The following is a 13,091-nucleotide window of genomic DNA, read 5'->3' on the forward strand; positions in this document are numbered from 1 at the left end:
GCTGAGTGTGGAAAGCTGCAGGAGGTATAGACACAAGTAATCTGAGCCATTTAAGTTGATTCTCAGAGTATAGGCAAAGAGGGACACTTCCTCTTATCTACTTTCTCTAAGGATGGTCCTCAGGACCCTAAAGGAGACCCCAAAAAGAACCAGGGACAAACAAGAGGAAAAATTAATGTGCTAAGTCCAGAACCCCTTGCTGACCCCAAACCAGTGGGCAGCAATGGTGTTTACTCTTTACTTGCCTTGGTCAGAAATTGTGCCCATCACTGTTCTTGGAAGATTGTATCTGAAAAAATAAGACCTCCTAGGGCCCAGGGAGATTTTGTGTGCCACCATGGTGAGGACAGTGGGATTTAGTTTTGTGAGTAGCCTGAGGTTTTTAAGTAAGCTTCCCAGATGTGTCTAATGGCACTCCAGGTGAGGGTGGCCTGCAGCTGGGAGGAGAACATCCAGAGGGCCAGTGAAGTAGGGGAACAACACAATCCGTGTGGGGCTACCTCCGTACCTCAGAGACACTGCAGGAACTATTGCCTCTGTTTCAGAGCAGGTTTTTCAGGGAATAGCAGAGCTGGAAAGGACATTTGAGATCATCTCACTGTGTCTCTAGAGAAAGGAAGTTAATGATTAAAAGGTCACACAGTGAGATAAGGTATAGGCAAACCAGAAACTGCTTGGCAGATTGCCCAAAATAATAAATAAATTGAGAAAGGAACAGGGAGGGGCAGAATTGTATGCTGAGAAACACTACCCGTACACAGTGACAGGCCTCAGGTGGTGCCTAATTAAAGCACACCCCCTGCCGTGAAAGCTTTCAAGTGAGTGTCATTCAAGAATTCTCTATCACATGCTTACTTGGACTGTGTAAAGATGATATTTCTTTTTTTCTTTGCCCAGAATGCCCTCCTCAGGCCTTTCTGATCACCTGGTATCATTCTGGTCTCCAGGACCCCTCAAGGGCTCCTCCTCCATGCAGCCTTCCCTGGTTGCCTTGAAGGCCAGAGTTATTTGCTCTATAATATTACCTTAAAATAACCTCATGTCTGTAAGTCTCCTTTCTTCTGCCGTGTACAATGGTATTGAGCCCAGCCTCCTGGGCAAAGAAGCATCTTGGGGACAGGGCAGCATCCCCTATGCTTTTTTTTTTTTTTTTTAAGATCTTTTATTTATTTATTTAACAGAGAGAGAGAGAGAGATAGAGAGCACAAGCAGGGGGAGCAGCAGGCAGAGGCAGAGGGAGAAGCAGTCTCCCCACTCGGCAGGGAGCCCGAGGTGGGGCTCGATCCCAGGACCCTGGGATCATGACCTGAGCCAAAGGCAGCTGCTTAACCAACTGAGCCACCCAGGTGTTCCACCCCTACTCTGGGGCTGAGAGCATTGTACACATTTGGTTATTCTATTTTCACCATAATCCTACAGAAGAGGTATTATTACTAACTGATAGATGAGAAAACTGAGATTCAGAAAGCTCTGTAGCACTTCCTCTTATTAATCCTCAAGTGATGAATGTGGTTATCACCATCTGCGGACAAGGAAACGGGGCTCAGTCTGCATTTGGATATGTTACTGTGAGTTCTCATAGCATTCCACACTCTGCATAGTACCTCTTACACTGTGTGGGATTTGTCCCTTTACATCTGGTCTCTGACTTGTTAGGGACCTCCTCAAAGACAAGAGATGAGACCGATTCCTTCCTAAATCAATAAATGTTGGATAGAGTGAGGGAGGGAGGGCAGCAGGAAAGAGTGGGTTAACAGAGATATGGGTGGATAGTGTGTGGATGGATGAACTGAGGATGGATGGAAGGATGGATGGATGGATGGATGGATGGATGGATGGATGGATGGATGGATAGATGAACCGTGAAAACATGGATGGGTTGATGGATGGATGCGTATATGCATGGGGGAAGAAGAGGGGCTAGCTTTCGGGTCTATCAAGATCCCCAGCCGTGCACTTTCTGCCACACAACTGAAAAGAACTTGTGTCCCCTTTCCTCTTTCCAATCCCTATATAACAGGACTTCATCAAAATATAAGCAATCCCCATGCTAGTCTCCTCCCAGTAAGACAGACTTTAATGCCATCAAGAGATTGAAATGTTGGGTATGCAAAGGACCACTTTAGATGAATATATACACACAGAACTAGGCTGTATAGAATAAGGATGGGATCCTCCAAAGCACACTCACTTCCAGGAATAAATTAAGGACTGATATAATAGCCCTTGATTAGACTAATATAGAATTAGGTGAGGATTCTGCTTAATCTCTGATTTTGCCCACTCTCAGGTCACCGCCTCTGGAATGGGACCTTTGAAGAACACCCTCCCTTTGATGTGCCAGATGCCAAGGGCAGCTTCCTTCCCCTTGCCCTTGGAGGCTTCTACATGTTCCTTACAATGATCATCCTGCTCCAGGTAGGAAGACCTCCCTAGCCGGGGGCTCAAGAAGACCTGTGACCAATTCCTCCACAACTTTGTGAATAAAGAAGAAACAGTGCTGACCCCAAGAAAGGACTAACTAAACTAAGATGAGAAAATGGTCATTGCTTTCTTGTGAGTCTTTGAAAGTCCTCACATTAGGGGTAATGTCAGGACCAGCCCTACGTTGTGGAAGGAACCTTGCACCCAAGATAATAGTGAAGGAAAATATTTATCAGGCTTTTCTTTTTTTTTTATTTTTTTTAAGATTTTATTTATTTATTTGAGAGAGAGAATGAGATAGAGAGCATGAGAGGGGGGAGGGTCAGAGGGAGAAGCAGACTCCCTGCTGAGCAGGGAGTCGGATGCAGGACTCGATCCCGGGACTCCAGGATCATGACCTGAGCCGAAGGCAGCCGCTCAACCAACTGAGCCACCCAGGCGCCCAGGCTTTTCTATTTAAGAGTAAGATTATAGTAGTAATCTAAGTGTACCTGCCCCTTTGCCAGATGTAATAGAACAGGTTAAATCCTAACGACCTGGGAACAGAAGATAAAATAGCTCAGAGAACTACAGAGAACTGTCAAGCCCTAAGGATTGGGAGAAAGAAACCACAGGTTAGTGTTTTAGCATCTGATAGATTGAGAGGGAAAAACCACAACTGGCCCCATAGAGGAGAAAACACAAAACACAGAGCACCTACAAGAAAGGGGCAGTAAGGAATAAAAAGATGAATAAATTCTTCAGGCTCTGTAAGAAGGTACAGTCAATGAAAAGATGAGGGAAGCTGCAGTTTTGTTTTCATGAAGCTCCATTTACATTCAGTTTCTTGTAGTATTTGAGGGTGTTTTGTTGTCCTCTTACAGGTAAACTTTTTTCAGTCATTAGTTCATTCACTCATTTAGCAGAGTAATCTTTTTTAAATGCGAGTTGGACCATACTCTTCCTCTGCACAGAACCCTCCAATGGTTTCACATCTGCTCCAAGAGAAATCCACAGTCCTTATGGCAGCGAACAAGGCCCTACATGATCTGGACCCTGACTTCCCCACGGGCCTCATCGCCTAGCCGTCTCCTGCTCATTCATACAAGACCTGCTTACTCTTTCCCCTCAATTACCCAGCCGACTCCCACCCCAGTCTTTGCCCAGAATATTCCTCTTCCCACAGATAACTTCCTGGTTCACACCCTCATTTCTTCAGGTCTCTGCTCAAAGGTCATGGTTTATAAAAGAATCCCTTCCAGTCACCACCTTCTACCCTCTTGACTTTTCTTTTGCACTGCCTGATAAATATTTCTTTATTTGTTTAGTGGAATGTGAGGTCTTCAGAGCCAGGTATTTGTTCTGCTTGCTGCCATCACCAGGACCTAGCATAGGATCTGACACACAGCAAGCACTCAGAAGATATTAGGTATTGAATCAGAGACAGTAATCAACAGTGGGTTTGAATACATATAAAAGTGAGCGACAGCCCTTGGTGGCATAGAGATCTGAGAGGCATCAGGAAATTCTGGACAGAGGCACTAGAGCTCCTCACCCCCTAACCACTCAGTCATTAGACAATCAGTGGTGAGTGCGTACTCCGTACCAGACCTCCCTGGGTGAAGAAGGCACCTTTTTTCAGATACCCCTAAGAATTCCAAGGGAGGCATGAAGTCATTGACCTTCAGTTTCTCAGAGAAAATCCATCATGTGAGCTGACCTCAGCTTTCCATTAACTGCCTTTGCTACCCCCTGGTGAGAGTTCTGAGACAGGGAACTGACCTGGTCTCTGACACTGTGGGAATCAATCTCCCCACAGGTGCTGATCCCAGTCTCCCTGTACGTGTCCATTGAGCTGGTGAAGCTTGGGCAAGTCTTCTTCCTGCACAATGACCTTGACCTGTATGATGAAGAGACCAATTTGTCCATTCAGTGTCGAGCCCTCAACATCACTGAGGACTTGGGCCAGATCCAGTATGTCTTCTCTGACAAGACGGGGACACTGACTGAGAACAAGATGGTCTTTCGGCGTTGCACTATCATGGGCAGCGAGTATTCTCACCAAGAAAATGGTACGAGGGTTCCCACGGTCCCTCACCACTCTTTCTAAATGAATCACCCTGCTGTCCTAAAAGAATGGTAATGAAAGACATTTTCCTGGCTCCCTACAGAGGTTTCTTGGCTCTGTGGCAGATTGCTTTCTATATCCCTGTGGGCTTCCTTTCCTAGATCAGTTGTGTTCTTATCACCTGTAAACTTTCCTTTGTTCGCAAGGCTATCAGTGATCTCCTGTATGGTAGCCCTCCAGTCGGTCTTTGGTGCCATTTACACACAGGATTGTTATCTGTTGGGAATGGACTGGGGACATGTCCAAATTATGTACCAGTTATACAGCCAAGGTTTAAAAATTTGGGGGGTTACTTTACCTGACATGTCAGGACAGGCCTCCCTGTGGATGTATGATCAGATTCAATACATCCAGGAAAAGCCTTCCATGTTAGCTGACTGATCTTTTGGATTTTTACTGAGGCAGAGCTTTGACTTAGGAGGTATAGCTGAACAATGCCTGGACTGTCATCACACATGGACTGAAGGTGGCCTGTAAAGCTGACCTGATTTCCTCAGCAGCCCTCCACCATCACCACCACAAACACACCACACATGCTTTCTGAGAGAAGAAACTCTCAAGAGAGCAGCATTCATTCTTTTGAGTGGGAGGAATGGAGAAAAAGAAAGGGGGAGATATTATGGGTAGCCCAATCACCTTTGCCATGGTGGTAACCATTTACATGGGAGCTTCTGATCTCTTTTTAATAATAATAACATCTACCATGACCAGTATTAGGGTACATTAGTCCCTGTGACACACTATTTTATCAAGTCTTCCAAACAACCCTATGAGTTAGGTAGGGGCACACGTTTAGTCAAAGCTCAGTCACAGAGCTAGGAAGTAGTAGAGTTGGATTTGAAACTGTGCAATTTAGTTGCACTCCTCTTTCTCCAGTCAAGGTAGTCCAGTTGCCCATGCTCCAGAGCAGCAAAGTGCTCTTACTCTGTGCTCTTTCCTCTACCCCTAGAGTCTGGGATCCTCTCAGACCGTGACTTGGCCAAGGTATGACTGGTGTCATAGCAGTACTCCTTTCTTGCAGCCAAGCGACTAGAGACCCCAAAGGAGCTTGACTCAGACAGTGAAGAATGGACCCAATACCAGTGCCTGTCCTTCCCAGCCCGATGGGCTCAGGGCCCAGCAACACTGAGGGGCCAAAGAAGGGCCCAGCCTCTGAGGAGGTGCCACAGTGCCCAGGTACCCATCCAGAGCCACTCCCGACAAAGGTCTGTGGGGCGCTGTGAAAGCTCACAGCCTCCTGTGGCCTTCAGCAGCTCCATAGTAAGTACCTGTCTTTTACTCTTCAAGTTGCAAGTGACCTCTTTTGGGGATAGATGGGAGGGGGCTCTGGGGTATGAAAGAGAAAAGACTAGAAATCCTAAAGAGCTCTCAAAATGGTAGCCCTTGGTCTTATACGCAATCTGCATTCTGTGTTTTATTAGGCATATACACTTCTTGTTCATTTTAAATGTTCAGTGTTTAGAAATTGGGAGATTTCATATAAACATATAGATTTCTGGCTTCTCTTTTTAAAAAGGAATTGGAAAATTTCTCCACACTAGCCAACATTTCCTTGTAGCAATAATTGGCTTGAATGATGGAGTTGATGCTCCTTAGACTGAGCATGTGGTCTTCTGTTCATCACAGACTGTCCGCCTCTCTGTTTACCCCCATCACTGAACTGAGAACCAGCAGCATGTCCATGATGCATGCTTTTCCAAAATACAGTTAAAGGAAATAGTTGTCATGCCCATGTTTCTATAAGGTGCAAAAACAAGATGGGCCTTAAGACTTGCAGGCTTCAAGAGTAATGGAAGAATATACTTTTTTGTGATAATCAAAGAATCTTAAATAGTTATAAAGCAAAGAACATCTATGTCAAAATTACCCAGCATACTTAATTCTCTTAAATTAATTGCCTGGCCCCTATGGGGATTCAACCTTGCAACTTTGGTCTGGAGCTTTTTGCATATGGTTCCTTCACTTTTGATCCAATAGTACAGCTATCACTAAATCCCTGGCGTGTAAAGAAATTTAGTTTCTTCCCCAAGATTACACAGCATTCCCTAGAAGGCAAGGCCAGAACTGGAGATTTCTGATTCCTGTCCCATTCTACTGTCCTCTGCACCATGTTCTTTCTCTAAGAAACATCATCTAGAATCTTCTGCACTTACAGAAAAGACCACAGGGAGCCCCAGCTATCTTGAACAAGACCCACATCTTAAAGGACGGAAATTCTCTTATCCCATTATTAGAAAATTAGATTTTCAAAATTATCCTCATAATTAATTTCCTTCTAATTTTTATTTTCTCCATTAATACACACATAACTACATATACTTAACATTTTTGCAGTCATAGTACCTACAAATTAAATGTGCGGGTTTTTTTTAATCTGAAATAATATCAAAAGCATTTGCCATATTGCTACATAGTCTTTATAACCCAAAATTGTGTTTTCTGATCGTGATGGAAAAGAAATGCTGTGAGTCTATGTGTTCTGGGTTATTACTTATTTAACTTCAGGTGAGTACAAAGTTAACTCTCTTATGTTACTACCACACAGAGAAATGCAACATTAGCAAGGATAAAACATTAGCCATGTGTTAAGATATATGATGCTCATAAACATACAAGAGGAATGATCCATAGATGCCTTTAGGAAGAATTTTTTTCTTTTTTCTTTTCTCAGGTAAGGTAACAGAACATGCATATTATTGCATCTTTCTCTTCATCAATTTAATTTTGTCCCCTCTGAATGTAATGCTCTTCCTCCAGCTCTTTACCTAAATATTTGAACAATGCATTTAGTGAATTCTCACCAGGCACAGATTCTAAGTCTTGCACTGCATGTGTCTTTTGGTACCTTCCAGTTCTGTATGCCACGGGCATCCCATGTGCCTGAGAATGTCTCCCCCAAGACACAGAGAGGGAAACAGGAAGCTTTCTTTTATATATCTCAGTTGGAAAACACAGATTCGCTCCCCCTTGTTCAGCCTGACAAATCTTAGTAGCCCAGGAAAACTGCAGCCCTGAGCCAGCCACTGTAACTTTTATTCAGGGCCTATCTATCATTAGGGCCTACAATTATCACCAGCTATTCTAAAAGTTAAATACCATGATGTTTATGCTGACCTGCAAGGTCCCTTCCAGCTATAAATTAGGTACATTTGGGGTCAAATGCCCCAGGTTTTCATCTCAGCTCTTTCATCTATTCTGTGACTTTGGTCAGCTTACTGAGCTAGAACCTCAATGTCTTCATCTTTAAGAAGGATTATTGTTCTGTTTCATGAGTTTATTTTGAGGACTTAATTCTTAAAATCATGTGTTCTAGATAGACAACTCATGGAAGTCTTAAGCAATCTTTCTCAAGGAAAGCTGTCTGACTTGTACAAATGTTCATATCTGATGACATGGGAAATGGGAGTTTTCATAAAATGCAATGTCAAGCCCTCTCCCCTGAGATTCTGGTATATTTGGTCTAGGGGAGGGCCTGAGCATTCATCTTTTTTATTTCTGATGATTCTAGTGAGCAACAAGATCAAGAACCTCTCTAAGAATAGCATTGCCCCACTAGGAAATAATCTTGATTTGGCTCAAATGTGCATCTTCTATAGCTTGGGAGGCATTGGCTGAAGGGGGTGATTTGGGCTGCCTTAAAGGACTCTGACACTAACCCATAAAATATCTGACTGGAGTGGCAGATCCTTGAATTAGTCCATAGGGAATATATGTGGCAGCCCCAGGTGGACCTCCTGGCTCCTGCCCCCACCCACTCTTGGCAGGCTCTCCAAGCTTGTGTCATCTTTCACCTGCCCATCTGGCATCCGGTCTGGTTGGATAATAATCTCTTGGCACCACCAGCTCTTTGCCTTCCCTTTGTAAATCAGTGAGAACTTGCCTCTAAAACCTCCACAATGCCAAGCCCTGGCAGAGCAAACACCCTACCACATTCTAAAGAAGCCGGTTGTTGGTTTCCTTGGAACTTTGCCCTAAACCCAAAACAAAATGAGCATCAAGGCTAACAGCAACACAAGCTGGCTTTTTTTCTTTTACTACGAAGAACAAGGAAGTATCGGTTAATGCCACCTAATTGGCTGTTATAAAATCTGTGGCTTTAGGGTGGGGATAATACACTTAGGAAAGTGGTCAGTTGCAAGCCAGTGTTTAAGAGTACTGGCAGATGGAAAATGAAATGCACCCCCTGCCCCGCCCTTGTATGTAAGAAGCCAAGATTTGAGCAGAGAGTCTTTGTTTAGAAGTACCACTTACAAAAGGTTTTCCAGAACCATCAGACCAAAGAATATCTTCCTAATCATAAAATTTGCATTGGGGCCACTTAGGCTCCTCCAGATGGCACCACCACTTCCTTCTGTAGGCATGGCCTCTCCCACCTGTCTGGAAAGAATGCAATAGAGAAAAGTAAAGGAGGTGTCTTTGGCCCTCTGCCTCCTTTCCTTAGTCTCGGTCTTCCTTCCTTTCTTTGAAAGAGATATGTGCAGCACTTCCAGTCTGCTCCAGACTGGTGAGGACAGCCCACAGATACGAACTCCCACTCGAAAGTTAGATAAGAGTCCTGATTTAATTAGCCAAGCACTCAAAATCTTTTTGGAAGTAATGTGACCACACAGGGCAGGAACAGACGAAGCCTGTACCAGCTACGGCCTCCCTTAACTTCCAGGGTACCAGAGGGTGGTACATAGCTGCAGTGACCCTGTTCACATGGGGTGGGGTCTTGCAAGATCTGGAAAACTCCCTTACTGCTAGGCCACTTAGTTTCTTTCCTTGGGGCTTCTGTCCCTTTTGGGAAAAACTTATCTTAACAACCCACGTGCTTCTATTTAAGCAAATATTGGATTTGGACATTGGGTTCTCCCAGTTCCTGAATGAAAGGGAGTGTCCTCTAGGTCACAACCTCAGCCTGGGCAAAATCATCACTCTCCTAAACCATAGTTCAGCCTCCAGCTCCCCAGCAACCAGGAAAGTTGTTTTCACGATAGTGATATAACCACATAATTAAGCGGTAGAAAGTAACTAAAGGTCAAATGATAAAAAATAAGTCTCCTTCCCTCCTCTTCTATTCCCCACAACCCCAGTGACAACCATTATTTGAATTTTCTTGTTTATGAGCCAGAGGTGTTTCATCTATATAGGAGCATACAAGTGTGGTATACATATGAGCACGTCCTTTACTGCAAACATTAGCATGCCCTGCACGTTGTTGTAGACTTTGTTTTTCTTTTTACCTAGTGAATCTGAGGGAATATTTCATAGATGTAGACAGATACTCAAATGGAGAGCTGCCTCATCTTTTCTTTTTAATGATGTTTGAGCCATTGTTTATACATGTGTATTTTTCTATAGTATTCACTCTTCAAGCATAATTGCTAAATTGTGTGTATCTTTTTTATTTTGACTGATACTTCCCAAGAGGTTGTATTAGTTCAGACACTCACCAACAGCAAATAGAAGGATCTGCTTCTGTCCACTTCTGCCAATTCTGTGTATCTACTCGGTATCTACATTTCTTTGGAAGAGCCTGTCATTTATTGTCAAACATCAAGTAAGCATCCACAATATGGCATATACTGTTCTAAACACTGGGATATAAGGTTTAGTAGGGCCTTGTCCCTGATAAACCCAAAAGAGAGGAGAGAAGAAGACTAGTGCCTATAGAACACTCCTCTTGGTGCAGAGGGCAGAGGTGCTGTAGGAGCATCAGATGGTGCATCAGATGAGGCCTCCAGAGGGCTGCCTGGAAGGGTTAGCACCTGAGCTGAATTTGAGACAAAATTAAAAGTTAACCAGAGCAAAGAGAAGACCATCTAGTGGGGAGAGGTGAGGAATGCAAGTGACATGAAAAACGGGTTTTGAGGAACAGCTGGAATAAAAGATGCAGGTTGGAGAGAGGTTGAGGAGATGGAGACCTGGGAAGAAACAAGTCACAAAGACTTTTCTTCCAGGCTAGGCACCAGGGTTCCTGTTTAATTCCACTGCTGGCTCTGTGGATTCCTAATAGCAGCAAACTGCTATACCCAATGAGTGATAGTTGTCAATGTGAACTTGAGTGAGTTATCATTAAAACTGAGAAGAGAGTAGTAGACTAGATGTTGGCCTGCTTTCCCTAGCCTTCAGTGTGGGTCATACCTCAACCATGTAGCACACAGTGGCCGTATAAATTCTCACTACTCAAACTGGGGTCCTGGGACCAGCACTATGAGCATACTTGGGAACTTGTAGAAATGCAGATGCTCAGGCCCCACTTCCAAATCACTGAATGAGCATCTGAGTTTAAACAAGATGCCCAGTTAATTTGTGTGCATGTTAAAGTTTGGAAAGTGCTGACATTGTGTTTAAGGGTTCACATGTTGGTATCAGGAGGAAAACCTGGATCCAAGACCCATTCATTTTATTGATTTTGTGACCTTGGACAAGTTATTTAAATTCAGTGAGCCTCATTCATCTCATAATTAAAATGGGAGAATAATAGTAGCTATTTCAATGCTGTCATGATGACTAAATGATATACATGAACACACTTAGCAAAGCACCTGACTTTGTTGTAAGTTGTCGATAAATGTAATCTAATGATAAAAATAGGATCCTTGAGGGTATGGTGTGAGGTCCGAGATCATCTTCGTCAAAGAAGGTTTGTATGAGCTTTACTTGTTCTGCAGTAGAAAGAAATCCAACCAATTGGGTGCCTGGCTGCCACAAAGCTCTAATCTGAACAACCTGGTAACCCACAATTTAATATTTCTTTTCCTTCAGAGAAATAGACTAGCTAAAGGGCCCAGAGGTGGGTGGGGGCATTGCTTTCTCTAAGTGTGCTAAGTACCAAGTTCCTAAACGTTAATGGGCCAGACGGAAACCAGTGAGCTGTGGGGAAAGAGAACCATGAAGAACCTTGCCCTCTGGAATCAGTCTGTGATGACTGGATAAAGCTTAACTGACATCTGCTGCTGACACCTGCAGGCTGGGCCTGCAGCCAGTGCCAGAGAGAAGTAGGCCCTTTGCAGAGATTCTGTTTCTATTATTTTTTTTAATGCATTGCTGTATGATTGGGTTGAAATATACTAACGAAGAAGTTTTTGTTTTGTTTTGTTTTTCTTTTTTTGAATTTTATTTTATTATGTTATGTTAGTCACCATACAGTACATCATTAGTTTTTGATGTAGTGTTCCATGATTCATTGTTTTCGTATAACACCCAGTGCTCCATGCAATCAATATGTGCCCTCCTTAATACCCATCACCAGGCTAACCCAACCCCCTATCCCACACCCCTCTAAAACCCTCAGTTTGTTTCTCAGAGCCCATAGTCTCTCATGGTTCGTCTCCCTCTCTGATTCCCCCCCTTCATTTTTCCCTTCCTTCTAATGTCCTCCATGCTATTCCTTATGTTTCACAAATAAGTGAAACCATACGATAATTGACTTTCTCTGCTTGACTTATTGCACTTTAGCATCATCTTCTCTAGTCCCATCCATGTTAATGTAAAAGTTGGGTATTCATCCTTTCTGATGGCTGAGTAGTATTCCATTGTATATATGAACCACATCTTCTTTATCCATTCATCTGTTGAAGGGCATCTCAGCTCTTTCCACAGTTTGGCTATTGCGGACATTGCTGCTATGAACATTGGGGTGCATATGGCCCTTCTTTTCACTACATCTGTGTCTTTGGGGTAAATACCCAGTAGTGCAATTGCTGGGTCAGAGGGTAGCTCTATTTTTAATTTTTTTGAGGAACTTCCACACTGTTTTCCAAAAGAGCTATACCAACTTGCATTCCCACCAACAGTGTAAGAGGGTTTCCCTTTCTCCACAACCTCTCCAACATTAGTTGTTTCTTGCCTTGTCAATTTTTGCCATTCTAACTGGTATAAGGTGGTATCTCAATGTGGTTTTGATTTGAATTTCCCTGATGGCTAATGATGATGAACATTTTTTCATGTGTCTGTTAGCCATTTGTATGTCTTCTTTGGAGAAGTATCTGTTCATGTCTTCTGCCCATTTTTTGACTTGATTATTTGTTTTTTGGGTGTTGAGTTTGAGAAGTTCTTTATTGATCTTGGATATCAGCCTTTTGTCTGTAGGGTCATTTGCAAAAATCTTCTCCCACTCTGTGGGTTGCCTCTTTGTTTTGTTGACTATTTCCTTTGCTGTGCAGAAACTTTCTATCTTGATGAAGTCCCAAAAGTTCATTTTCACTTTTGTTTTGCTTGCCTTTGGGGACATGTCTTGAAAGAAGCTGTTGTGGCCAGTGTCAAAGAGGTTACTGCTTATGTTCTCCTCTAGGATTCTGATGGATTCCTGTCTCACATTGAGGTCTTTCATCCACTTTGAGTTTATGTTTGTGTATGGTGTAAGAGAATGGTTGAGTTTCATTCTTCTGTATATAGCTGTCCAATTTTCACAGCACACTTTATTGAAGAGACTGTCTTTTTTCCATTGCATATTTTTTCCTGCTTTGTCAAAGATTATTTGACCATAGAGTTGAGGGTCCATATCTGGGCTCTCTATTCTGTTCCATTGGTCTGTGTGTCTGTTTTTGTGCCAGTACCATGCTGTCTTGGTGAT

At 43.2% G+C, this 13,091-nt stretch overlaps 1 protein-coding gene across 3 annotated transcripts in view; it reads left to right on the forward strand.

Moving 5' to 3' along the window:
* ATP10B (ATPase phospholipid transporting 10B (putative)) overlaps positions 1 to 13,091 on the forward strand; it is a 125,784-nt gene that overhangs the window by 54,778 nt on the left and 57,915 nt on the right. For 2 of the 3 annotated variants that reach the window (XM_028106505.2, XM_088023478.1), the window contains 3 exons: positions 2,291 to 2,418; positions 4,223 to 4,475; positions 5,553 to 5,791. In XM_028106505.2, the coding sequence (XP_027962306.1) occupies positions 2,291 to 2,418; positions 4,223 to 4,475; positions 5,553 to 5,791 (620 nt within the window). The remainder of the gene's footprint in view (positions 1 to 2,290; positions 2,419 to 4,222; positions 4,476 to 5,552; positions 5,792 to 13,091) is intronic. The other variant, XM_088023477.1, reaches the window with a different exon arrangement.

Source organism: Eumetopias jubatus, unplaced genomic scaffold, assembly GCF_037043125.1.
Source record: "Eumetopias jubatus isolate StellerSeaLion01/CBP00866 unplaced genomic scaffold, mEumJub1_p1.0 scaffold_5, whole genome shotgun sequence".
Lineage (NCBI taxonomy): Eukaryota > Metazoa > Chordata > Mammalia > Carnivora > Otariidae > Eumetopias > Eumetopias jubatus.